The sequence below is a fragment of the Myzus persicae genome, unplaced genomic scaffold, assembly GCF_001856785.1.
Source record: "Myzus persicae strain clone G006 unplaced genomic scaffold, MPER_G0061.0, whole genome shotgun sequence".
Taxonomy (NCBI): domain Eukaryota; kingdom Metazoa; phylum Arthropoda; class Insecta; order Hemiptera; family Aphididae; genus Myzus; species Myzus persicae.
The window spans coordinates 74076-101644 of NW_019104003.1; the positions used below are offsets into that span (position 1 = coordinate 74076).

Genomic DNA, 27569 nt, shown 5'->3' on the forward strand with positions numbered 1-27569 from the left:
GAGAAACTGGAATATATTTGTACAAAACAAATTTTCATACTGAATTTTAAGCTTTGATAAATTTTGATGTATATAAACTCGTAAGAAACAATTTATCCTCGAATGATTTTTTTTTGTATTTGATTGCAGTCTAAAATATATTAATCGTAGAAATATTCCATTATACCTACATCTATCTACTATTTTACTACTTAAATAATTATTTACTTTAAATGATTAAATTTTCGAAATAATTTGACTAATTATACGAGTAGTTATTATATAGGTATTTCGGTATTTGACATTTTTCGATATTTTCGAACAATTTAGTTATTTCGTTGGAATTCAAAATATATAAGTTGTAATAAGACTTCAAATTTAAGGTTTTATTTATATATAAATTTGTAAATACATGTTAAGATATCCGTAGAAATAGTGGCTGATATACACCCATATGGGCAGAAATTGGGTTCCAAATATTGGCTAACGACTTGATAAATGCAATAAAAAAGATTGGTCTCGCTTCGCGTGAACTATACAGTTATTAAAATTTCATTATATTCATTTAATTGTTATAATTATTTAATGTTACACAATTATTACTATTGTTTTTTTTTTGTTTAATAGTACTATGCTAATATATCTGTTCAAAATCTCGACCAATCACTAATTAATTTCTATTTAAAACTTCATAATTCGTAATGTTTTGTATTTAAATATCTATATATGGTTTGAAAGTCTTCGCTCAGAATGGTTTTTCGTATTCTTACAATTGAATAAATTTATTAAATTGAATTAACCTGACTATGTGGCAGAAGCAAGCTCTATAGTTTTTTATAATTTATTTTAAAACAATGGCAGTTGGTTGCAGTTCATGCAAGTATAATCCATGCGGAAAAAGTAATTTTTTTGGTCAGAATATTTACCACTTTAAGTAAGAAAATATTATTTTATTTACATAATTCTTTTCTATCGACATTTTGAGCAATATTTATGAAAAAAGCACTATATTATAATTATTTTTTATTTATTTTCAGGGGACCTCAAAAGACTTTTGAGCGGGCTTATGCCATCCAAGCCCAATCAATTTCCACCATTGGATATTACACTGTCTCCGCTCAGAATCGTGTGTAATGATTTATTATTGAATTCAAATAATTTAACACATCCATTTCAGTTACCTACTCAATTGCCAAGTAGTAGGTGGAAACGCTCAAAATATATTAGGTACACAGTTGCTACAGTGCGACTTCCTTGTAAGTTTTTTTCTATTTTAAATAATTTATAAGTGGCCATAAGTACATAATATACACAATGTCACTGTATACTTTACGTATAAATAAATTAATAAATGTATGGTTTTTTTTACTGTCCAATGAAAAAAAATACATTTTTTTATAAAATATGCATAGAGTACTAAATATTTAATTTAGCAAATAAGATATAACTTATAACTTATAAGTTGTGATAGTAATATTGTATTTATATATTGAATAAAATAAAATAAGTATTTATTTTGATAATAATATTATAAATTATCATTATATGATTGTTTCACGAGAATCCTCATTTGTTTTTCTTAATAAATTCTTGACACTCGTCGCCTTTAATGTCTATATATCACCTATATATTATTTTTCCATTAATTTTTATGTGTATTTGGAGGTATAAATTAAAGAAAGGGACTAATATCGTTATTGTCGACACCTTAATTATGCATTTCTAAATTCACTTCAATTATACCGAGTATACCTACTATTCGAGTAATTAAGTATAATGTAGTGTATCCAATCCACTAATGACATCACTTTATTAAGTTATTAATGAAATCATAATAACATTATCTAAATTGCTGAAATATTCACATTTGGTAGCTTTTAAAAGCAAATAGAACATACTTTAGTTTTGTGTCTATTTTTTACTCAAATCATAGATTTTATGCAGAACGTGTGTGATTGTTATTACTTTTCATGACAGTTTTCTGATCATATTATGAATTATGATGTAAGTTTTTAGAAACAACGATTTAATAATTCGATCAAATTTACTTTTACCTCATATCATATTATGGACATGTGGTTTAATACTTTTGAACACCCCAAGCTTGATATACCTACGCGTCTCATGTGTTCGGTGAAACGTCTCCGAAAAAAAATGCAAAGAGTGGGGGAAACGCGGTTATGGCTCCTTAAATGCAACGTCGTCCCGCGAGTGAAACCCAATTTTTTTCCCACCGACACCCGAGGTGATGGAAAAAATAACCACACTGTATACAATATGCATATGGTTGTACACACGGGTACTTATATATATATATATTTAGATATTATATTGTATTATTTTATTATTATAAAACGTCATAATGATAATACACACCTGAAGGTCGCCGCTTTCAGTCCCTACTACGCGACGACGACGACGACGACGACGATGCGGTGGCGAAGAAGATCCCGACGACGACGACGACGACGACGGCGGCTCGGCTCTGGCGGTGGGAAAGATGAGGTAGTGGTTCCGCGGGTAGGGGGAAAGCCGGTTTCGCTGGTGGGGAGTGACGCGGCAACGACGTAGCAGACACACGCACACACACACACCGCACACACACGCACACACATGCACCGAAATACCTGGTTCACCTGGCCGTATCACCTGGCTCCCCACCGGAGCACCACCGCCGCGGACCGTCCTCCTAACCACCCCGACCCGCTCCCGCCGTAATCGCGTTTGTAATACCTGTAGTATTTTTTTCCTACTCTCACCGTCGCCACCGCCGCCGCCGCCGTTTTACAACGCAACAGAGAACCGCCGCCGCCACTCGACAGCATTCGGTCTCCGGTGTGCGAGCACGTACGGTCAGAAATAATACGCGCAATCATGTCAACGATTTGACAAAAATCTAAACTCACGCCACGATATCATCATATTTTGTTATAATAATATATTATATTGCCATTTGGATAAGTGCATACTGTCGATACACAATATTACAGGTAGTCGGTGCACAGCAGTATAACCATAATATTATTCGTTACGTGCAAGTCTTCGACGTCCCCCCGCGCGCCCTTCCGCCGTCACCGGAATCGATCATAAATCGGAATTCCGGATACGTATATTTCGAAAGTTCGGTTCGGTCTTCATTCGTCGCGTGTGCGCGTGCCGGCCCCCGTCGCCGATCCGGTAGAAACACAATAATATTTCGTACAAACAGATCTTTGTGCGGCGCCTTCCGAACGACCGGAATCAAATAACGGATATGAAACGGGCTGAACGGTGAGTTGATATTGTCATGGTGTGTGTGTGCGCGTATTTATGTGTGTGTGTATGTGTTTGTGTGTGTGTGTGTGTGTTTGTGGATACCATCTACGTATGCGGTACATGTGCTGATCGTCGGCAACAGGTATCCTGCTGCAAGCTTTTCCCGTCCTCTGGGCGCAGTAGCTCAATTTTCGTTTTCACTTTTTGCCCATGTAATCATAGATTGTGTTAATAATGTATCTGTTCTCGTATCGACGCTTTATCGGAATTTGTGATGAATTTCGTAGTCTCCGTACATGCAATTATACCTTTTGTATACGTACGTTGGAAAAGTAGCAATATCGTCGATGCTTCTAAAATTAGACCAAACTATTATTACACTCAATCGTTAATGTAATGTTGACGGTGTATGATAGTAACGTGTTGATTCTTGATACATTATCTCTTATCCTTTGAGCGATAACATATTTATGTACCTACCGGCCATAGGGGTTTGCGTTTGAATCGAAAACCTTTCAATTATTAATGTTAGAATACATGTAAATGCGCGATAGTGAATTTTGAACCCGATTTTGAACATTTTCTAATGATAGATTCCGTGATTTTTAATGCGTACAGTTCTATCTCCTCTCTAATTTATTAGATTTTGCATTCGAAATGTCACCATTTATTGCACATACCTATAACTATATTGTATAACATAATATTATTATATAGGCAACTACATAATGTTTGCTCTCCCTATCGTAACATCGTATTAGTCACTACTCATTGCTTATAGTAAAATGTGTGTACATTACTGTTGAAAAATATTAATAAAATACGAGATAAAATAAGATTTTATTGTTTAGGTATTATTAAGTAACCAAGTAATTTTAAAATATTTAAAGTAAAACCATCGAATTTTATTTACTATGTTATAAACATTCATAAGAAAATTATATTATGATTTGAAATAATTTCTAATAATTCGTTCATCTTAAGTTGAACAAATTACTACAATAATATCTATTTATACATAAAGTTTATTTTTTAAAATTAATTCAATATTCGCATGGGTGTTATACCTTGATGTACAACTACAAGTCATCAACTACCTTATAATACATCACAGACCACACTACCACAGTATATTATCATAAAATATGATTGTACGTATATATATAAATACCTAGCTAACATTTGAGATTATTTTATTTGATATTTAAGATTACGTATACAAATGTGTTTATTTTAAACTCATATAATATTAAAATTTGTTTTTAAGTTATAACAAAAAATAAAAACAAATTAGTAAGTACCTATATTGGATTTGGATTTAATGAAAAATAATAATAATGTTTATACTTGTGCTAATGGGTGTTTATCATAACTATTAGATTAGAGTACCTACATACAAAATTAGACTTTACTAACACGAGTTTTTAAGTGGTAAATATTTATTAATTTTTCACATATTTAAATAATTGTTTATTTATTTTTTTTGCTTAAAAAAATCGCTTGTATTATACTATTATAATTTATACATACGTTTCATAAATTATCAATTTCCTTGTATTTATTTTTAATTACATGTGTAATGTCCTATGAGAAATATTTTATGTTACATGAATTAATACTTTCTTAGTTAATCTAGTGAACAATTGAAATATATTAAGGCCCATAAGAATAACATTAATGGCTTAATGTATTAGTTATATTTACAAATGTCGCGTAAAATACTTAAAAGTATAAAAATAATAGAAACAACTATTATTATAACGTTCAAAACAATTCTACGATTGACAAGAATCACACTCATACAGAATTGGATTAAAATATATATTGATTCGTATATTATGATATGCAAACTGTATTGCAGAAAAGATGGGGGATTATTCAAATAATTTAATTTTCTAAGATTTGTGAGTCATAATTACCTACCGACATTTCATACGTTTTGTGTATGTTAGGTTGTTATTCTCGTGTTATAGACTGTTATGATTTTCTGAATAATCATGATACAAACCGCGTTTTCATCCTAATAAAATTTAACCATTTTGAAGACTTATTTAACGTTTGAAGTTTTCCCATTTATGCCCCATAACAACTACTACACATCCGTGTTACCTTTCTGGACGACGTAACACGCGTATTATTGTTCCATCCGTGGTTTGTGATGCGTGTCCAGCCGTCCAGGGAACTACGACCGCTGCAGCGGGCATTCCCATCAGCAACACCGTGAAGGAATTTGTCAACTTGTTGTTTTCATACCGCCCCCTCCTATTAAATATGAGGAACTTTGTGGCTGGAGGACAATCATTTCGGAAATCTGAAATTCTTCGTTTTATCTCGGAAACAGTGTAACGTTAATATTCCACAATATGAAAAATATAAAATGGACCTCACCTTAACCCTTTGAAACACGTATCATATGTTATGTTGATTACGTAACGCGCGTGTTTGGCTTCATCCTTTTTTTTTGTCTAGAATATAAAATACGCACCTATATAATACGTCATGTAGTCATTTAAATTGTATTTCGTTATTATACCTCCCCATTGTGTGCGCGGCAATATAGTACAATTGTCGATCAATAAGCGGTCGTCCCTAAATAATGTTCTATTGAAATATTTAAGCAACTATATAAAATATCTATCATATATTTTTGTTTTTCATCAACGATTTCAACTTGGAGTTTTTTATAATATGTTGATTATCTATTATTTTTAGACTTGTACAATGCGCGGCAGAGATAGAAAAGAAAGAGAACTTCTGACATGTTTAACTGGTTTACTTATACGGATTTTTATGATAGCTGGACTTGATTTTTAGTCATATCCATTTCAATAGTACTAGAAACACGAATATAATTTACATTACTATTTATTTAGCTTTGGATTTTAAATAATTATTTATTACGTTAACTAACTTACGTAATTAACTGGTAATATGTGTATCTAGCTAGTCATTTTTATATTTAAAAAAATGTTATTTTGTTAAGTTTTCTTCTTTAATAAATAGTACATCACCTCGTGATAACAGATTGTATTCAGTTAAAATGAAAATTGAATTTATTGTTTTTTAATTTATAATATTGTACTAATTCTTTACAATTTTTCTTTCTTTAAAATAAAAAATAAAACCGAATAATATTTTCACAGAATAAAAAAACAATACATTTTAGTACCTTGTGTAGATTGTTAGAAAAACACGGTAGGTATTCTGTATAGGATTATTTGTGTCACGCATGCAAAAATGAAGTAAAGATTTGTGATACTGATATATCAAGTTGTTAGCTGATGTGCATGCGTGATATAATTCATATTTTATTTGTTGTGCACTATATTATAATCATGTAAGTCGGATACATCTATTAAATAATTTGTCAATAGAGAAATTTTATAAAAAAATCCAGATAAACAACTAATCAAGGCCAAAACTGCTTACCATAGTTCCTAACAGATGTTTATCAATTACATATTATCAGTGCAGTATCTATGCGTACTGGCGTAGCGGCATCATTCACTTTTTTTTGTCGGGGCACAGTTTAAAATTACCCACCCACTCATAAAGTCATAACAATGTATGCTATACTAACAAAATATATATTTTAATGTTTTAAAAAACCTATCCAGTTACCCACTCACCTATTAAACTACCACAAGTAAAAAATATTATATTCCCTTTTCAACAGAATAGTTCTTTTATGATATGCCACCAAATGTGATCTACATTATATTTTCTGACATTTGTAGAAATTCTAAGTTTTTAATCAAAGCCTATATTACCATAATAATAATATCTTATCAATTGCATATCAAATCATTTGAAGTGGTTTACCTACGCTTTTATAATATTATACTTATCCATATAATATTATGTATGTATATATATATATTTTTAAAGAGAGCATTGTCCTGCAGTAATCAAAACCATTTTAAAAATAAACGATTAAATAGGTTATATTTGTGTGGGGGCCTACATTTTACCGGTTTACAAGTACCATAAACTGTACTGTAAAATTTGTAATTGGAAATCCTAATTTTATCAAATTAACTTAACCTTTAAATCGTAGCAGTACTGTTCTATGTAACCGTTGCTCCATCAACCGCATCGTCCGTATATATATTTTGTCTCTATCGCTTGTGCGTGTAAATTTTTTTTGGTATTATTGTTCTTCTCAATTTGCATCTGTTCAGGCGGGAATGGCACGCCGCACGTTTTTAATCGGTTCATCGGTCGCAGAACGGTTTTCCCGGGCACAGCGGACGATTGTCGCGGCCACCGGTAACCATTCGTCGCTGGTGAAAGCCTACCTACGCGGTCTCATTATTTCAACGATATTTGACGTTTCCGTTCTGCATTACAAAAGGTGTATACAAATTTATTTTGTTTTGCGACGACCCTTTATAAATAAAAAACCACATCTCATTAAAAATTAAAAATATTTCGTGTGCATTATGTGTTGAGAAACTTTTTGGTTTTTCTATTTTCACCGACGACGTAACATTGCAACTTGCTATTAAATAACTAACTAATTATGGTCACAATTAATAACATTTAATGCGACTTGCCATTTGTAACGATCTGTGTTTCGTTTTCAGCACTGATGATGGTTAATAATCGATCTCGCAATATCTCTAAATATACCTAGTGCAATACATATAATTTAGTTGATAAACTATTTTTTATTTACATATTTTAATCATACACGAACATTTTTGTGCTAAATACAATATCAATAAATGTTCGGTTAGTAAACCCAACATGTTACATACGTATTACGTAACTAAAGGTGTAACATTTAATATTTCTAAACAATTTTCTATTGCATGATTTGACTTTAGAAAACAATATTGAGTTTTTTATATAATTTTAGAAAATTGATTAGACGGTATTCAGTACTTTACTACTCTATGAAATGTGTATAATAAATAATTTGCACGCACTGGAAAATCCATTAACTTAAGCAATTTGTAGTTCGTTTATTTAAACTAAGGATACGTCTAAAATGTTCTATTTGTAATAAATTGGGTGTAGGTACTACGTAATGTCCAATGCATCATATTATAATACCTAGGTATGTTCAATTTTTTTTTCTATTTTGAACACATCAAGGTCGTAAATATTATATTAATTTGAAAAAAATATCTGGGAAAATAGTGTTAAGTATATAAATGTGTAATGGGTGGTATAATAATGCTATTAAACGTATCTGTTATACGCCCAAGATTTAAAATAATATCGTATTTTTATTTACTTAAACTATCTTGTATCTCTATTGTATTCTATTTTATTTTTAATCTAAAAAATATATAAACTAAATACTAATTATGTTGTGGGTAATAATAAGCTTGTATCAAAATTTGATTTTTTTAAAAATATTTATCTCATACACTTGAAGTAGTTGATTAAATAATAGAAGTATCAGAATACTAGTATACTGTAAGATTGTATGTTCAATGTTTTCATGAATCTTGAACTTGATAAATACTTCGTTGTATCATTTAAAATTTAGTTTAAAACTATTTTTGAAAAATTTCAAAGAAAATAAGTTGTTTTTGTTACTATTAATTTGTTTACTACTTTTTAAAAATTTTTTTGTGTATTATTTCCGAATGTTTTTTTTTAGTAATTCAGTGCTTTGTTTAAAAAATAATACAGAACATTTTCAATATCAATAAGTAATAACTGTATGCTCGTAAAGAGAATTACTTTTTGTGGTTTAATGTTATTTGGCTTCCCATATAAGTTGGAATGTTTCGATCGTTATTGAATAACTCCGCTTGCGTAAAATAACGTTTTCGACACTTACGTTTTCATTTATGTTTATTGAAAATGTGTAAAGATATTTGGAATTATTCATATTTGTAATTTCACTTGTTTACTCGTTGTGCTTTGAAAACTTCTTGATTTTCTATAGTTTTAATAGGTTATTGTAGAGGATTCAATTAGTTTAGGAGTGGTTATGAAATGGTTTTACTTATCATTATCAATTGTTAATTATTATACACTATTTGTCAGTCAAAATGTTCATCATATTTATGTACGTTGTGTGAGAATAAAAACATACTTTGTGCGTAAGTATATCAATAGACTTCAGTTCATCGATTTGTTGAACATTTGTTAAGCCTCGAGGCGTTACCCTTTAAAAAATTGTTTTTTTGCGACTTTCGTAAAATCTAATGATCAAAATAAAACGATACAATATCTTAAACCTTAGCTTTTTATGTTTTAAATTATTATTTTATTTCTGAATGTAATGTTTTGATTTTTACAAATAAATAGTTTTCCTAAAAAGTGCAGTTTTCGTAAACATTACAAGACATATTCTGAAATATTTTATTCTCATCAAAATTGATAACGTGTTAATGATATAATATGAATCACGTGTTAAAAATATAATATTGTAGTACTCGTACTCTGCGAATAGAAGACGGCCATGGGCGTAAATTGCGTCACATGTAAATTTTCTTAAATTACAGGAGACTGACTAGTCTAGTAAACACTGTCAAGGTCGTGAAAATTTTTACAAGAATACATGATGTCTTACGTTATAGCACGCAATCAATTAAATATTCCAACGAATTGTGTATTTTATTCGTCCTTAAAAAGAATGTGATGCTTTTCAAAAAGATAACTACAATTATAAATGATACTATTAAAATACATACATATAAACCATATAGTTATACATCATAGGGACCTACGATGAATGTTGTTTTTTACTATTAATTGAACAATTTGAAATACATTTGTTACGTCATAATAAATAATTATTATAGGATAAAAAAAAAAATAGTAAATTAATAAGTAGGTAGATGCTTAACAATTAAATTTGAACGACCATTTAAAAATTATGTTGGGTATTACATTTTACTTATATTATTTTTTTAGAAAGTAAAAAATCATTATAGGTTATATTTAAGCTAGTGTTTATTATTATTTTCATTACAATACAAGAAAGTTATTTTTAGTTTGGTTTTTGTTATTAAATATTGTATGTTTGCTTATCTAGGTAATGGGGAATGTCCGACATCAAATCGACGGTCTGTGATACTCGACCGGTGGTGGAGGTGGTGGAGGAGGGGGACCTCCAGAAACAACTGCAAGACGTTTGCCAAAGCATTAAAGTCACTAATATGAGAGCGGCCACACCGTACCTATGTGCCCTGTACGTGGCCACGGCCGGCCACCAAGGAAACCTTCTTGGATCAGATGAACAGGAGATCGTCCTGCTCATTTACGTGGTTGTCGACATGACAACCAACACCGTGAGTGCAATAATAATAATAATATGAGTAGTTTCTACAGTTAGTATATAAGTTAGATATAACTCGGTCGAGCGTAGTAGTGAATTCGTGTTATTATTTTGGTGTATATTTTTAGAACGTCCTTGTCCACCTGTGTCCGTTGCGGTACCTACACAGTACACATAATTTCAGTGCCAATTTATATACGTGCTTTTTTCGTTTTTTTAACTCTCTCTTTGATTTTAATTTTCCTCTACACGGCCTCTCAGTAATTACCTTTATTACGTTTGCAATTCACAATATCATTAAGACGAAGACGATAATACGAGTGGATGCACGCCATGTTGTATATATTCTGTGTCTCATTTCATAACCGGTTCCGTTCCGATGGTAAAAAATCTACTAGCACATCGTCATAGCTCACCGAGAGAATATTGTACTTTTGTGCTCGTTTTGGCGTGCAGAGTGCGCACAGGGGTGTTCCCTAAGCAAAATTGCGGGTGGTCTTCAAAGAAATATGATTTGAACTATCCGGGACATCATTGTTGTCGTACATTTCATACTATTATCATTTAAACAAAGTGTAGAATATGATAATTGTACATCGTATTCTACTCCGTATTCGTAGTTATACTACTTTCGCCATTATAAAAAGAGTATCTATTTTATCTCTGCCTTTCTTAATAACTCTATGAAAATAATAACCCATTAACAAGTTACGTGCCTATCTATATTTATGACACGGGATGACAATTTTTATTCAAAATGTTTGATTTTATAGCACTATAAACATTGTAAACCAATGGTTTTATTACCCTAACCTATCGCACAATACCTACTGTTTAACCCCTGTCTCTTTTATATACAATTCTAAAGGCGAGTGTGTAGGTTGTAGTAGCCTCCGAATTCTACCACCCTCGTCCATGAATGACCTGTCATTTTTATCATGACTGCGGTGATCTACAGGCCCTATTTTTTTTTTATTTGTTATACCTACACAGTTTTTGGTATAATACCAAAACACGTGTGTGACTTCACCTTTTTTGTATAAATACATTTTACAATTTTATCAATTAAAGTATTATAAATATTGTCACGATTTATTAGGCGTTATTCAACCATGTAATACTTTTGATTTCGTACTAGCCTATACTTGACCAATTGTATCCATGTCGAATTTCGTTATTACCTATGCCGTATGAATCGTGAGTCGTGGCAATAATATATCAATTCAAAAAATATGTTCTCAACTACAAAATAATTGTTTAAAATATCTATTATGATCTAGACCGTAGCAGATAATGTTTTTAAAGTTGATATACCCATTACCCATATTATGTTGCGTTGGTTTAAAATAATATGTTAGAATTATAAATATTTAAATATATAGTATAGAAAATTATCGGATTTATTTGCATTGCCATCTGAGTATTCGGTCTTCCTGCAGTGGTGTATAGGTACCGTACCTAGAACAATTTGTATTTCTAAGTAGGAGGAAAAAATCGATATAATATTGGAACATTATGATTATATTAATATATATTATGTGTTATAAATAATGTGGGATGAAACAAATTAGATCATGATGGAGGAGTATGCCCCTTTTCCACAAGCGTCTTGCAGACGACGCCACTGCATCTACAACAGTATATCACTAAGAATTACATACCTAGGATAGGGTGCGCTAATCTATTTACACATATATAAGCACGATGCATGTCCAGTGTCCACCCATCACACAATCATTATATAAATAATAATAAATGTACTCGGACTCTTATTGTTTAATTTAAACGGCATAATATCGACATTTATCATATAACTGAGATTTCTAAAAAATATTATTCAACAGTATAGGTATAATAGTTACAGTATTGTCTAAGTATAATTTTTATGGGACACCCGGTAATATGGCAAACTTAAAAATTGATCGCAAAGGCGAGTATTTTGTTCAACTTTAATTATTTAGATATACTGGTTTCTTCGCCCATATACGGTGTTGTGCAAAAAATTTAGTTATACGATTAACTGGAGATTTAAGTTTATAAATATTCTATCTGTAATTTAAAACGCATGTTCACTTTAATAAATATAAATATTATATGTGTCAGTATAAAAAAGATTTAAGTAACATTTGCACGTAATTAATTTATAATTATAATAACAATCAAGCTAAAGAAAATTAATGTTGGTCAATGGTTGCATTTTTATTTATAGAATATATTGTAATCTTTGTAGATTACATCAGATAGATAATTATATGGTTTGTTTGTTCAACATCACTGCGCCATCACGTTGTCGCCTAGCAACCGAATTGCACGTGATTACAGCTTTTGGCGGCAGCTTTTCTCTTCTCCGCCCCTGACCAGTAGTTCCTTTGACACAAGTAATAGCCGTTGCTACTTCGAAACCATATTATCAAAACGATAAGTACCATTCGTCTGTGTATTGTGTGGATATATTATATTACATGCCATACGGGATTGTCTTAAACATATGCTCAAATTATTTGTACCGATATATTTTAATATCGTTTTCTGATATCACACTCGTGACAGAAAATTCGCCCCGTTAAGAATTTATACCAAAAAATTCAATAATATTTTAAACGTAGAATTGTTCATACGAGAAAAAGAAACCTTGACTCGTTGAAAAAAGACTGGCGTAAGTAGTTGTACTGCAGCAGCAAACACATACCTAATACTATTTTTTTGACTATTCGCGAAAAATATCCATCTGTTTTTGAGTATTATTATTATTGTGTTTTCGTGTTATTATCTGTATACTGTTTTAATATAACAGCATACAAAAACGTGATGTTATGATTGTGATTTTTTATTGTCGAACTAATGTTCATTATTGTGAAATGAAATGAATTAAAACTACTACTGCCGTATGATAACGCGTAGAAATACGAGATTGTAACGTTGAACCCAGCTGGCGATTATGTGCCGCCGGGCGTTTGTGGGCGAGGGACGCGTCAAAATGGCCGAACGCCTCCGCCCGTACCCTGCGCGCGCGTCCGATTTATCCCGCCCAACTTTTCCCGCGTGTACGAAAACGGAATAATATATACGGGTGGCCCCGCCGGACGCGTATTTTTCGTATGTGCGCTTCGGCGGCGGCGTGCTATATTTGCTATTTTTCTAAAAAACCAACAAAAAAAATGTCCCCCATTACCGGGTTGACGCAACGGTGTCGTCGTCGAAATATTTTTTTTAATATAATATAATATAAAAATAATATTATCACTATTCTTCGATGTATTCACTCGATTCGGCCGCGACCGTGTGTTCAACGCGCCGCCCAGAAAATTAGGGCTTTCGCGAACAAGTCGAAATAATGAGATTTAGAGGTAAAAATACATAGGTACGCTGTGTAGTACACAATAATATTAAAATAATAATATTATAATGATCGTCGTCGTCACACACGCGGGAACGGTCGGGGGCAATTAGTCACGGCCGGGTATTTGCGTGTGTGTGTGTGTGTGCGTGTGTGTCTCGTTTGCGTGCGTGCGCACCAGCTATACTCTATAGTGTGCTCACAGAGCAGCGTAATGATGTGCGCGGTGAGCGGGAGGGACGGCGGGGGAACGGGTTGAAAATACATAATAATAATGGTTTGTAATTTTACTTTTATAACTACATATTTTACGAAATATTATTTATCATAGGAATCAAAACGTTCTGTTCTAACTCGTCGCGAGCACACGCACTCGTATGTATATATACGCATACACTACTAATAACTATAATGTTTTTGTACGCGGTGGACGTTATTATAATATTGTTATTAAGAGAGTATTAAAGACACGTAATATAATAGTGGCCGTATAAAAGAGATTATTGGACTATTGCCGAAGTGAAAAAACAATTAAATTATTTCGTATTGTAAGTACAGACTGTTCAGTGTATAACACTCGAGTTTCTTGAGTATATTACTTTTTGCTCAATTAATTAATGTAAGAAATTATTGTAATGATAATAATATCATCTCAAAATTCGTAATGCCGTAATGCGGTTAAACCGGTGAAAATTCAACTTTTTTTTTAAATGGCACTTTATCAGCCTGACCAGCTGAACCGCCTTGCCCTTGGATGTATATAATATTGCAGTGCGATTCGCTTTGAGATATACGTATGCACATTTATCTCGCCGTTTAAAACGTGTATAATATGAAAATGGTTGCAACAGCTGGTCGCGTTGTAAATGCCGCGTGTTTATGCCGCACTCACTGCAGTAGGTACTACTCACCTAACCTACCTTGTAATCGTAGTCGAGTTAGTGTCCTTCGTCGATTTTTATAACTGTGTTACATCGCATCAAGATATAATTATTGCGCTGGGCCAATCCTAATATTTTGTAAAAATGCAGTTAAAGCATCTCAATCAAACCAAATCTACTTATATTATAATCATGAAAAAATATTTGATTGAAACGTCAAATTAAAAAAATGTTAGCTTCATTGGCCCTTGTTATCAGATTAACCTCCTACGGTCCTACCATTGGATAATGTTTTTTGTTTACGTATACTTATCAGAGTTTTTATTCAAAGTTTTAGCTATTATAATCAATTAATCAATATATTTGTATTTTGCACTCAATTATGTATTTATGTAAGAAAATAGGTGTACTAATCACTGTTAGTGTTTTTTCCTTATATAACTCGCAACTGTTTAACTTATCTTATAGTTGATACCTATTATTCTGCTAGATCTATGTATTATTATTTACAGCTGCAAATAAAGTTATGAATTTTCATTTTTCGTTTTATTTTTTTTTTATACATAGGGACTGTAGTAAACGAAGAGTATACTTTAAAATACATAAAGTAACTTGTAATGTCGCACAAAGAGTTCAAGGTTATACTGTGGTAGCAGTTCAAGGCCTTCTCAGACACATATGTTTCGTATGCACCATACATATATAGCATACTAAGCGTATTTAATAATATTATATAGACTTATGTCTATATAATATACTCGCATGTGTGCTGTATAAGCTGTAGGTTATGCTGTTGTATGTGTGTATATTGTGAACGGAAAACAAACTTATTTTTGAGTGAATTTGTGTAAAATTTGACAACTGACTTTTTTTATTGAATAAAAATGAACCTAAAAAAAACGTTCAGAACATAAATATGATACCTCTAGGTTTTTTAGGATAACATACAGTTTTGTATTGTTCGTTTTTACTATCGAAAGTATTTTAAGATCAATATTGTTAAAAAAAAATTAACACATATTGTATTTTGGTATACAAGCACACTATATATATATATATTTTACGTCTTTTTCTATTCATGGAGTACAATACACTTAGTGTAAAGTAGATATACTGTTTAGCTCTACAGTACAATAATATTTGCAATATAATATAATATTAAGATAATATTATGTATCTGCAAAATTGCAAACAACTTTGCAGAATTCAATTTTTATACATTAGAGCGGTTCATCATAATTCTAGGAGTTTATTTTCACAAATTTTATTTTAAATATAAACCTGTATATTTATGAAACTATAGGAAATTCTGTAAATCTATGTGTGCTTTAGTATTGATATATATTTAAAATACAAATCTAATATGTAGTACCCCCACTGGTATATATATGCAACTACCTGTATAAATGTATTATTATTTATTTGTGATATTTTCAGGATAAAATTAGTTCTACTCTTTGATTGACTACAGCATTATTTTCTTGCATATTTCTTGTTTCATAGTGTTTTGCCGCATTTTATCGCGAGTGGTTTTCGTTATGTTCCAGTCAGGATTTAATTGCGTATTCGTGGTATACCTGGCGGTGCGCATAGCGTAATAATTGGATTCGGAACGGCGAGCACACTGCCTTTTCTAATATTTTTTTTATTTTTTCTTCGGCGTATATCCTCTATAATACCACTCCGGTGATGAAGTGCGTATGGAACGCATTTTTTTCTTCATCTTCCTTTCTGTTGTGCTTCTGTCTTCGCCGCGCTGCTGCAACACATAACGGGTTTCGACTGACCTCCTCCCCTCATCGTATTATACTTGCCACCGTTTATAGTTTCGTACTGACATTTCATATATTGCAAGATAGATACGAGCGCTGTATACAGTATTATAGTGTATACTGTAACATTATTACAGCTAAATAAAATATAAAATATAATTAATATCCGTTGTGGTTTAGTCTGAAACTTTGAAACGACTGCACATTTCTGCAGCACGTTAACTGTACACGAAAAAAGACTTGTGATATAATTACCTTCATCCAATAGTAATATAGGATTACATACAAGGGACTAAGTGAGTTTTATTATGGAATTAAATCCATTTTCTATCAGCTTGTCCGTTAAATATTTAGGAACACGAATAGAGTTCATCTATATTCCGTTTCTATTAATTGATGACTTTCTTATGTACAAGTTCAATACATCATATAAAATTTACTTATTTTCCTGGCCGACACTATTGTTTAATATTTTTAAAATTAAACATATTTTTCACATTAATAGTGTTATCACAGCTATAAGTATAATATTATTACAATTTAATATTCGAATTAAATCATGTCGTATTTGCTAAAGTTCTACTACAGTATTTTGATGTTGGTATACCAAATAGTAAGGGAGTTTTAAAATTATTAAATTAAACAACACCCAAATGTATTCACTAATATAAAACTATTAAAACTGCTATAGTCATTATAATAACAAGTAATTATTGATTATTGATTTTAATAGTATTTTGACGATTCCATTGAATAGAAATTGTCACATGATTATAATGTATTTAATATCTGAAAGAATAGGGGTTTTCATTTCTTCTAATCATAATTGATTTCTTGTAATTTATATGATATTATATAGGTACATATTTTTGAGCTGTAATAGTACAACTAAAAGCTAATAAAAAAAAGGTACATACAAGTATAATTTAATAATATAATAATATATTATAATCATTAACAAACATTTTCTTATGGACATTTGAATAACAATAATATCTAAGTGAAAAGTGATTAAACTATACAATAATATATTATTCAATCGTATTTTAATCAAACAATTAATGTCAAGTCAATTATTACGTTACAAAAATAATTAAAAAATATAACACAATATTGGTATTCTTTTATATCATAATTAAAATGTTTTTAATTTAAACTCACTAAAATGTATAATAAAGATGCTCTATGCGCGTGTTATTGAGTTGTAAACAAAAGAAAAATCCATTTCAACCTTCTTTACAAAGTTAGTTACTTTAATCAACTAATTTCTCATACATAATATAATATTTGTAAATATATTAACTTAATTGCAGTTGAAAATTAGTTATGTCCTTATGTATCATACATTCATACATGATACATACAATTATTGAATATTGTGCTTGTACTATTATCACTAGGCATTTAAATATGTATCTACATATTATTTTTAATCAGAAAACAAACTATAAAAAATAATTATTTAAAGTAAGGATAGGTAGTCATATCACTTTTAAAAATAAATCAATTATTATGATATTATTTAATTAAAAGGGGGGGAAACACAATGTTTTTATCAAATATTTATTAGCCTACCATGACTGACCATTGCTGAAATACGTATCGTATGTTAAGTACTTTTCTTGTCCGTCCGGTTTAGTTTTACACGTTCAAGATGTCCAAAACGAAACCTTGGTCCCCTTCGGACTGGTTTAAGTTCGATAAAAAACAACTGCATCGTTTCAAGTAATAAAACATGTTTTATTGCAATTCAATATTTTTTGAAAATACTGCAATTAAAAAAACTACAGTTTTAGTTTTGTGCATTTGTATAGAAATTATTAATTTATTTTTGTTTGTTAATTAAAATAACAAAAATTGTACATATTTTTGTTCCAATATTGTCCATGCAACCATAGTATTAAATTAAATTGGCTAAATTAAGTAAAAAAAAATCCGAACACCAATCGAAGGTCGGCGATGCGCGTTTACACATCACAAGGGGTTCTCGCACATCGAATGACCACAAACCGTGACTGAGCCTCCGGTATAGTGGTTACATAGAAGGGGTAAAGGAACACTGTTGCATTCACGGTTTGATGTCCCCTTCTCCGTTTTCCACTACAGTATTATCTATATTTTTTTATTCGTATTTTTTTATTTTAATCTATTTTTTATATACGCAAAGCGAAAACGTTCCTTGCCGACTTCTTCTTTTGTGTTGTCAAGGGAACCAAACACGTCGACGGGTGCAGTGGTGGAACAAAAGTGTTTCCGGAAATTCCCATAGAGCATATAAGAATATAGAAATAAAGTGTGTGCACGACTAACGGAGGCAGAAGAAAAGAAGTAACCAACAGCCTGCCCCCCCCCCTCTTCATAATTCATCAAAGCGATATAAATAGAACTTGATGATCTTTTTGATTCAACATACCTGTTTACGATTGTGAAGATTCTGTAATCTGTACTGACGGTAGTACCTATTTTTCATCATAGTAGATATTGGTGCAGCGCATGTTATTTAGGAACAACTGATATCATCGTACGACTGTTATAGTGTAGGTCTCGGTTGTTGGTACATCCGGTTTAATGCATGCAAATTAATAATTGTGTATTGTTATTGTTGTAGTCTGTATTCAAGTAGGCGATCTTAAGCGATCGCATATCGATTACGTGTTAGTTAAAAATAAACATTGATTTTTAAAAAATGTAAATTTACAAAAAAAATATTTATAACAAAAAAAAAGTAGGTTCATTTATATTATAATATGATTTATTTTAAATAATGTACCTAATTGAGTATAATTATTATAACCCTCGATTGAAAAACTCGTTTACCGTCCACGTAAGGTCTAGTTAGCACCTCCTTAATATTATTGCACATAATGAGGAATTAAATTTATATGTTTTTTTCTGCCTTATTAGTTTGTTATGAAAACTAAGTTTCAATTTATTTATATTTATATAAAATCAATTTATATTTTAGTAAACTATATCACAGTAAAACATCTGGTACATTGTTTATATTCTATTCTATGTTATATGTTTATATATTATAATGTGTACCATTGTACCAAACTTAATGGTACATGTTATTGGTTGTATACGTATATATAATTAATATATGTTGTCTATCATATTCATATGTATGTCTATTGTCCATACAAAAATAAACGTATTATAGTTGCAAGGTCGTAATTGAAAACATATTTCTGGTTGGAGGGAGGGGGGGGCGGCAGAATTTTTTAAATATATAGGTAGATACTGGACACTCATAATTTTTTACTTTCAATATATAAAAACTCTTTATTCTCGTTATTACTGCTTTAATAAAAATATAATTTTATTCATACAATAGTCAATAAACAATATTCATTGCTAAAAGGTTTCTAATTAAAAAAAATTTAGGGGGTCTGGACGCCAGAATTCTCCCGCTTCGCAGTTACGTTCTTGCTATAACATTGTACCTAACGTATTTATCTTTGAAAAACTAAATCTTACATCTCATAGGTAATAAGTATTGTAATTCGTGTCAAACAATTTAAAATAATAAAAAATAAATGGTTTTAAGTAAATTTAGCAGTTGAATAGAAATCGTCATATATACGAATTAGGGATTTAATATACGAGGATCATTGCTGCACTTCTAACTGACACTTCTTGTATGTTTTATGGAGGAGTTGAAATTACCTACTGATTTAATTTTACTTATAAAATCCACGGAGAAACTAAAAAAATATTAGGTGTACAAATTTTTTTATAATATGTAGTATGTATGTATTACACCTAGAAATATATTTAAATTATTTAGTATGATAATTTGGTGATAAAATTTACATTTGATTGATTGGATGATGATGAATTCGGTGATCATAAAAATAATAGGTAGCTATAGGTAGTAGATGTAACTCGTGTACGTTATAATATATTTCCGGTTGACCGATATCGATTTTATTAGTTTGAATTTCAAATGCAAGTTTAGATCACTTTTAATTAAAATTTTGTTTGCGTTGATAGAATATATTATATTTCATATAATTCCATTAAAATCTTAAAGACGTTCTTAAATTAAAACGTACATATAGATAGAACGCCCTAAAAATCATAAAAATACTATTAAAAATGCTCAAAAATACAAAATACAATTCGGTATAAACATTTATTCAATACCTAAGACTCCCAGATAGATCTTTTTACCTAAACTAGCAAAGTATCATATGCCAGAAAAATGCAAAGGGCATTAAAATCATAGCCGTACACCCCTATTTATTAGTCAGTATAATATTAGTATTTTATTTCATTAGCTTTACAATTATTATGCATAACAATATTATGTATAATGTATATAGGCAACCAAGAACTAAGAATTAAAAAAAATAAAGCATATTTTCTGAGATGTTTGACGAAGGCTATAGATGTGTATTCAAAATTAATGTTTTAAAATAACTTGAGGAGATCCCTATATGCAGTAACTGTGGTTGTATTTATATTGTCGGAGGACGAGTCAAGGATAACTAGTGCGTCGTGTTTACAGAATTACGTTATTGGACAAAGATGGAGTTAAGTTGAGAGAGAGAGTGCGTAGTTAAATTTTTGATGTACAATATCCATCTTTTTTTGCTCAACCATGTATCAAATAAGAATAGATTTTGTTTTCCTTTTTACCTTTTCGTAATTTGTATGGCTGTACATAAACGTTTGATGAATGATCAAATTAAATACATGATTATGGCAGTGTATATCATAATTAAGACATTCGCCAAAGACGTATATTAGGTGACTGTGCACAATTAAATGGAAGGAAATAAAATCTAATATGTTTATTTTTATGTATGATAATCATCGATTCACATTTAACCCACTGGCATCATTATTCATCGTTATACTTGCTTCGTTATTAGTTGTACCTGCTGATAATAAAGGTCCAGTCCATCACTTATAATTTTAATAATAAATGTACTATGCCGGGTAAAATCGAAAAACAACTAATAATTAAGCCGCAAGTCTAAAATTGAATGAATATTTATGTGTGTCCTATAAAAATACTCTGCATTGAATACAATCGGAAAATGCATGTAAATTATGGTATGATATCCGGGATCAACTTGCATTTGAATTTATTCGTGACAATAATTATTATGAAAATATAGTATATAGTTGTTGCTTATTATAGTTATATTGTTACCTGTACGGCTGTATGCTAGTGAATGTAATAAAATGTTTTTGTACAAAATTAAGACATGCCATGATTTTTCTTATTTTAATGACAGCATGTATTTTTAATCTCTTATAGTCTTATTCCAAAGCAGAATATTAATTCTCTGAAAATGCCTAAAATGCGTTTTAAAATCGAATTTCAAACGTGTTGTTGACTAGTTTTAATGTATAAATAATTAAAGCTTCGATGGACGAAGTGGCACAGGCCATAGGACATAATGTAGATGGACTGGACTGGACTGTCTGGACTGCGCGTTTAACCTTTATCGTGTGATCATAAACTCACGTAAAAGATAAATAATCATGGACTAATGTTTCTCTCTAAATCTTTCTTTCATGATAGTATAACACCAATGTATATTGCTTACATTTTAAAAGTAATTTTACCACTTTTATCAAGTTATCCAAATAATACCTTCGAATAAAAACCGTAAAAATGTTTTTTCCATGTTATTTTACCTTCTCCGGTCTTGTTATTATGGTTGAACTTATTGATGGCAAGAGGATAGGAATGCGCAGTCCATCTATGTAATGTCTATGGCACAGGCACATTCCGAAAATGTGTCCATTATTACTTCGCTTATTTAAATGATCATATTTTTATTATATTGAAATTCTTAGAAGAATATTCTGGTTCGTAATACCCATCAGAGAATTAAAAGTGAGTGCTAATTGTATTTTAAAAAGTAATAAAATCTTAAATAAATTATGTTGTAAAAACATTGTACATAATGGTAAAACTTTTCAAGAAAATTAATACATAGGTACGTTTAAAATAATCATATTACCTATTGTATGCTATTACAAATTATAAAATAATTTTAAGGTCCATCGTAATGTTTAGGTAGTAAATAAGTGAGGTTATTTTATAGTTTACATGAGATTATTCATTTTTATCCGCAGCAATAATTTAATCTAAACTTTTAATTTTTTTTTGGAAATCTTATAATAACTAATAATATTATCCTCGTCGTGTACTTACATAACTCTTATAATGTATTAGTTTATACAATGTCTTATACGTATTAGGTACAGACTATACATTGTTTAATACATTTAAGGAAATATACCATAATATTCAATTCCAACACTTGTACGCTACATTTATGTTGTACAATATATACGTAGGTATTGTTGGGATTATTTTTTTATCGACCGTAACACAGAAAATATACCGTATCCTTCCCCGAGGGAAAGAGAAGTTTATAGGAGAAAGGACTTGCCAGTTAAAATCTCACGATGACAGGGACTTGTGTTAGAAACCGGTCTTAATTTTCAAGGGGTTCTTAAAGTCTAAAGAACGGGGTTGTACAATTATACACCTACATAAAACAACATATGGGAATTAACTCAATCGATTCATGTTGATTTCTGGAGTGTGTTTGGAAGAATGTTTTTTTATAATTTAACCGTCTGAAAAATGATTTGATTTTATTAATTAGTAAGCCATTATGACTCAGGTAGGTATCTATAATTTAGCGTTTATTGATGTTTATTATTATAATTACTACCAATCAAGTACCTACTTAAACATTGAGATTTTAGTAAAATATTTATGCTTTGACTTATGAACGAATTAAATATCAAACAATTTCCTGTAACAGACAATGGCCATAGATCACGTATTTTTTTTTTTATGAAAATGAAAAACATCTTAAATATATGAAAGAGGACACTTTACTTTTACAGTAAAAATCAGTTATAAATTACTTATAACCTAAAAATACCTGTTGTAGAAATTTATAGATAGTAATAATAATATATTAATCATTTTTTAATCTTTTTTTGTTTATTTTTAGTTGAAATTCAGTTAACATAGGTATAAGTGCCATAACATCGATATTCCATGTTATAAAACGTATCTCATATCATATATTACTGAACTCCTGTACATTATTAATACATTAAGCGTAGGCAATATATATTTTTAAAGATTTTGATTTGAGTCTGTATAGGTTTATGAATTATGACACGTGTGTTTATTGTCTATGATGTCCAAAGTTAATTGACTGCTGCAATAAATAAATAGTACAATAATTTTAGTTATAATCCTGAAGTTTTAATAAGTTTCCCATTTTAAAGGCATTTTAATTGAGCTCTTCACTTATTATAATAAGTGTACCTATAGGTACAGTATGTCTTTTTTACTACATTGATATTTTTTTTAATTTTCTAATGTAATAAATATAATACTTTCTATTCTAAACCATAATTTAACGTCTATACATATTAACAATACCAAGAAATAAGCTTAACTTTAATATGCAGTGACATGTGCATTTTTCTATGACCAAAACATTACATTTTTATAAACGTTAATATATTAGGTACGTTTATTACATGAAATAATAAATGCTATTAATTATAATTCAGACATTAAAAATATAAAGTATAATATGATCATCGTTATAATTAACGTGTGAATGTTTTGTTTTCTATAGACCTTGATTTAAATATAGTAGATATACTTACTAGATATATTAACTTTCGCTAATATAATATATAATACAATATATATATATTATATACCTATAGATACTAATTTATTATAATATGTACATGTAGCCATGCCGTATTAGTATAACACTGTAGATTGAACCAAAAGTATCGCATATGTTAGTACTTAGTAAGTAATTATGAAAATATTATTTCATATGATATTACTTGTTGTTAATCAATACTGATCAATAGCTGGTTGAATAGGTCGTGGTATAAATAGTTTAAAATTTAACCTAAATATTTTTGTAAACTTCATTGTGTGTATAAAAAATATTTATACACATAGTAATATTATACTTACCTAATGGTGAAAAGTTCAATCACACCAAAATAACTAAAACCGCTGAATAATCAGTTCGTCATGTTTGAAGTTCAAACACTTATAATATGTTAATGGGATAAACACTAAACTTTTTTTTTAATTCTTCTCATTCTCCTTTATTATTTTTGATATTATATTCCCGTTTTTGATTATTATATTTTTAGATTTTTCCAATTACTATGGAATTAACTGGAAATAGTCTGTTTAAAGCCAGTATTCTTCAATACCAAGTAGATTCAATTTGGTAAAAGAAACCACTCTCAAAGTTGATGATCGAATCATTGATTGAATAGGTATACTGTTAAAAAAAAACCGACATAAAAATTTAAAAAAATGTAATGTAATAACTCAAGAATCATTATAAAACTAATTTTAAATTTATTTAGATACTGGCATTTAGTACGAACGGTGTCGGTGATATTATAATTTGCGATTAGTTTATGTGTAAAGAATGTCATAAAAAAACTCGTAAGGTAACTTAGATTCTAGTATCAGTTGGATAAGAAACGATTCCGCATTTTACTTATGATGAAGGACTATAATAACGATGTGCATTAATATATTATTTACTCATTATTTCGTTTTTTTTTTAATTTCTCGTAAGCCATCTAAGGGACTTAATATTCAAAAAACATTAATTATAGCTGACATTGAAACACATTTGTGGATTAAGAGTCACGTGGTTTATCCTCGGAACCGCCCCTCTTCTTAGAGATTTTAGTATAGAGCGTGATTCGCCAAGTATGCTCCATCCCTTTTTTCTTCTTACCTAAAAATGAAATTATTCAAATCCTGGTTTTGGGAACTTTTAATTATACTTAAGGGCCATATTTTTAAATACATATAGATTTGTCTTTTATCATGGGGTAGTATCCCTTTTTGCCTCTAAATTGTTAATTGAACTTTTAAAAACGTTGATGGGTCTTATCGATAAACGAACGAGTGGCTTTGTGTTCTAAAGTCCATGATAAGGTCGTAATGGATTTTGACGATATGGGAGCTACGATGATTTCTCAAAAAGCTTATTAATTGATAAAGTTCATCAACATATTATAGTTAATACTAAAGTACTAATAACTTAGAAACTGCATGTTCGACATATTTTGATTTAGAAAGGTACATAACGCTACTGTCACTGCAATACCACGTAAATAACATTTTTTTTGAAAATGACATTTTGGTATCACTGTATAGATTATAATTTTCTCTATCACTTTTATTATGTACCATGAGTCCATTATATTGTTTTTTCCCGCTCAAATTAAAGGTTTTGTGATACCACGTATTACATTTTGATTTTGATAACACGTATCTACCATAATGAACATTATAATAATATTATTCAACATAAACGCTGGTGGAGCTAGACTGCTAGTCTTAAGACAGTTCAGCACTAATAATATTGAACGTCTTACTATACAGGTAGGTAATTATAAATATTAAGTTATAGTTAATTTATTTCAATAAAACATTGTATGAAAGTAGTTAGTTTCAATTATGTTATTATCTACTCAAATAAAATTACAGTTTTATGATGATAGTTATAATAATTAGGTACACTGTATGATTATGTTTTTTTTAGCATTATACATCATGACATCAAAAAGAAGAATTAAACACCTATTGGAGCTTGCTAATGAAGCTAGTAATAAAGATGACGCTATGAACAACATTACATATAAAAAAAAAAGTAAGACAAATATTACCAATTTCTCTAATAAGAAACCAAAATATGAAACTAATTTAATAGCCAATTCAACTATTTCAAAAACAAAATATGAAGTTTTAACAGAAGATTCCTTAAAGGATATTGAATTCATTTATGAGAATGTTGTAACTTCTATAAATGAACCAGATAATATTTATAATGAAAATAATTTAAATGTTCCTAATAATACTGCACCAACTATTGAAAATCAAGTTGATGATAGTATTTATAACAAGACTGACTGTATAATTAATTTTGAAACTGATAATTCTGAATTTAATAATTATGAAGATTGCTTAAAGGATAATATTGAATTAACTTATGAACATGTAGAAGTTGTAACTTCCATTGATGTACCAGGTAATATTTCTAATGAAAATAATTTAAATGTTCCTAGGAAAAATCCATCACCCTATGAATCCCACTCTGTTAACTATTCAGATTTCTATGACTACAAAAAATTGAATTATTATAAGTCTATCCGACCTGGGCGATCAAAGGGTGACCCTGAAGTTCGAAATATAAGAGCTCTTAAATATGATCCCACAACCAAAAAAATATATTACAAAATAAATTTTGAACATGAATATACAGAATTACCCCAGTACCATCGAACAAAAAAAACTATAGATCTGTCCATCAACACACCTTGTTTGTATAATAGCAGAATTCCTATTACTCTGTCCAAGTGGAATGATCTCCAAAAATTAAAAACGGTTCTACCAACTGATGTCCACGATTATTATGACAATATACCTCACTTAAAGACTTATAAAGAAAGAAAATGTGATAAAATTTAGTTATTATGTTTTTTTTTTTTTTTATAATTATTATTATGTTTTAACAAGATATTTTTATTATTTTATTTTAGTGAATTGTTATATTTTGTATTTTATTATTTATACAATAATGCAGTTTTATTGGTGTTCAGTATTAATTAAGATATTAAATAAGGAATTATTATAACAATTTATAATGTGGTAAAAATCAGATATTATGTTTTTTTTTTTTTTTTTTTATTATTATGTTTTAACAAGATTTTTTTATTTTAGTTAACTGTTGTATTTTTTATATTATTATTATTTATACTACACACCTAGTTCAAGTTTTTGATTTGAATTAATATATTTTATTGTTTAATTTTTTTATTGATTTGTGAAATAAAACAAAGGTTGTTCATTTATTTCAAAATTTAAAATGTATTAGCTGGTTATTATTTGATACTATAATACAAGTCGGTATCAAGGGGGATTTTAGGGGTTCACCCCCCTCCAAAAAAAATTGATCCTGAGTACGTGCTTGCTTTAATACAGTTTTGATATATTTTAAAGACGTATTAATTAATATTATAATAATATTATTAAATAAGGTATTAAA

At 29.7% G+C, this 27569-nt stretch overlaps 2 protein-coding genes across 4 annotated transcripts in view; both read left to right on the forward strand.

Annotated features, from left to right (window-relative positions):
- Positions 1-2777: 2777 nt before the first annotated feature.
- LOC111037482 (RNA-binding protein fusilli) overlaps positions 2778-27569 on the forward strand; it is a 75111-nt gene continuing 50319 nt past the window's right edge. For 2 of the 3 annotated variants that reach the window (XM_022320082.1, XM_022320080.1), the window contains exons 1-2: positions 2778-3249; positions 10235-10490. In XM_022320082.1, the coding sequence (XP_022175774.1) occupies positions 10245-10490 (246 nt within the window). In that variant the 5' untranslated portion in view covers positions 2778-3249; positions 10235-10244. The remainder of the gene's footprint in view (positions 3250-10234; positions 10491-27569) is intronic. The other variant, XM_022320083.1, reaches the window with a different exon arrangement.
- LOC111037483 (uncharacterized protein MAL13P1.304-like) lies at positions 23181-27030 on the forward strand. The gene is made up of 2 exons (XM_022320084.1): positions 23181-25906; positions 26067-27030. Exon 2 carries the CDS (start codon positions 26078-26080, stop codon positions 26990-26992), a length of 915 nt encoding a protein of 304 aa, XP_022175776.1. The 5' UTR covers positions 23181-25906; positions 26067-26077; the 3' UTR covers positions 26993-27030.